General features: G+C 45.7%; 1 protein-coding gene across 1 annotated transcript in view; it reads right to left on the reverse strand.

The window, feature by feature from the left end:
• Positions 1 to 2,223, reverse strand: part of LOC105825932 (sodium/glucose cotransporter 1-like) — a 43,565-nt gene that overhangs the window by 25,515 nt on the left and 15,827 nt on the right. The window contains exon 2 of the mRNA XM_012663842.1: positions 253 to 473. Coding sequence (XP_012519296.1) covers positions 253 to 473 — 221 coding nt within the window. The remainder of the gene's footprint in view (positions 1 to 252; positions 474 to 2,223) is intronic.

The raw sequence follows: 2,223 nt of genomic DNA on the forward strand, positions 1-2,223 counted from the left end.
GAGCACAGGGATTTAGAGAGTAGAAATAAATACCAAATACTTAACTGAAAGAGCTGAAAGCATTTGCCTCTGAGGGACAAGAAATAGGGTAGAGAGTGTGGCGCCAGGCAGCTATTTTGTAACAAGACTTGCAGAAGTGTTTGACTCTTTAACTGATGTGTGTGTACATAATAGAAACTAAATTCTTTTCTATGAGACAAGACAGAACAACATAAATGCGTACACACACACATACAGACACACACACTTCACCTGATCTGTGCACCAGTACCACAGAGATGTAATGAATATTCCCAATATCATTCCTGGCCATGGAATGTCCCCAGAGACAGGATCTTGGAAAATGTGGAAGGAGTCCGCCTGAGGAGTGTAGCACCTGGCGTCGATTGTCAGGTTGTCCCCTTCAACTATGGATGGGATGGCATTCATGTACTTTTCCGTGAAACTCTCGTAACCTCCAACTTCGGCAAATGCTGAAAAGGCATCAGATAAAATGAAATGTCTAACTGAAATCGAGCACACCCGATGTTTATGCTTACTACTTTGTGGTGGAGGTACACAAGCCCCTGCCATCAGCCTGGTCAAATCCCCAGTGACCTTCTCCCAGGATCTGTGTTTTCCTAGGACCGCCACTGGCATTGGGCATGGTACCAGAATGACTTTCACAAAGTACATAAAGCAAATAACTCTAACTTGTCTTCTTATAGTGCTGTTTAAAGTTTTAAGTTAATGTCTTGATTTAAGGTAAAAATGAAACTGTAACCCAACAGACTGGTATTGATGTCTCACAACCATTCAGAGCAGAAACACACCTGAAGGTGAGATGACAGAGTGGGCCCAGTGGAATTGACCATCAGTCATCGGAAAGCCCCAGCTCCTCTGAAATCAACAGGAAGCAACGGTCTCTCTTCCTGACTCAGAGCCTGGCTATTCTGACCTCACTTGCAATCTTGTTTCCTGGTGCAACACTATTCTACCTACATTTCAACAAAAAATTGGAAAGATTAGGAGGAGAAATTGGAGGCAGCAGGTTAGCTGTGATGAGGAAAAATGGTGAGATTCAGCCCACTGTGGGTCTGCACAGGTTAGTCAGGTGTAGGAAAAATTACAGTTGATCTTGAAAGATAAGCCCAGGCATCTGTGGTCCCTTAGCATAGGTTTAAATGATGCAAAATTCATCTCAGTATCCTACAGTTGTAGAGTTGAGTTGACATTAATTTACTTCTTCATTATTTAATTAAGGACCTACTATATGCCGAACATTGTGCTGGTATCATGTGAAAAATGAATGCGCAAGGCAAGAACTCAGCCTAGTGGTGTATACAGTCAATGCAAGGAAATTGCTTTGATTAGATAAACATGGTTTGTAAGAAAAATACACAGAGGACCCTAACAGATAAGAGAATCCCTCTTCCTCAACCTAAGGGTGGGAGAAGTGAGGCTTGGAGAATGCAAGGGAATGCATCACTGAGGCCAGACACTAATGAACCATGAACAAGAATAGTGCGGACAGTCTGGGTAAATAAATAGAAAGTAGATGGCTGACTAGACGCATGTAGTATGTGCCTCCTCTACAAAGAGGAACCAGAATAGTAAGTAGATATTCACATTTTGGACGGATTGTTTAGGAGAGAAAGCTGGGATTCACCAGAAGAATGGGAGGTACCAATGTAAGGAGAGGCTTTAGGGAAACTGGCCTGGCTGGGAACTGGCTGGGAGCTGGGAGAAGCTCCTGGATGTGGGAAAGCAGTGAGAGAGGAATCCCAGGTCTTCACATTATGAAACAGGCTCTTACAATCTTGGCTATGGGAGAATCCTCAACTCCTGTGGGCATTGGGCCCAGCATAGGGAGCTGCCTAGAGATTGCACGTAGACGACGCTCCAGAAAGGGAACCCATGCACAATGCCACAGCATCCATGCCCAGACGCTGGGGATCTACGGACAAGGCTACTGCTGTTGTGCTGTTCTGAGGAGGGAGAGCAGAGACTGGGGGCTCTCATGCAACCCTAGAAAGGTCTCCACCACTGTGCTGTGGCTGCTTTTGAGCCTGAGATATGAATGGATTTCACTGCCCACAGCTTCTTGCCCACACTGCTTGCCTACAAGTGGCTCTACGCCTTCTAGTCCTGGGCTCAAGGCACCGTTTTGAGAGTTTAATGCTGGGCTACACCCTGCCCTTGGGCCAAGTTTGGGTTGACACCGCTGCAGCCATCACCTGGCTG

The sequence above is a fragment of the Propithecus coquereli genome, unplaced genomic scaffold (assembly GCF_000956105.1).
Source record: "Propithecus coquereli isolate 6110/MARCELLA unplaced genomic scaffold, Pcoq_1.0 Scaffold832, whole genome shotgun sequence".
Lineage (NCBI taxonomy): Eukaryota > Metazoa > Chordata > Mammalia > Primates > Indriidae > Propithecus > Propithecus coquereli.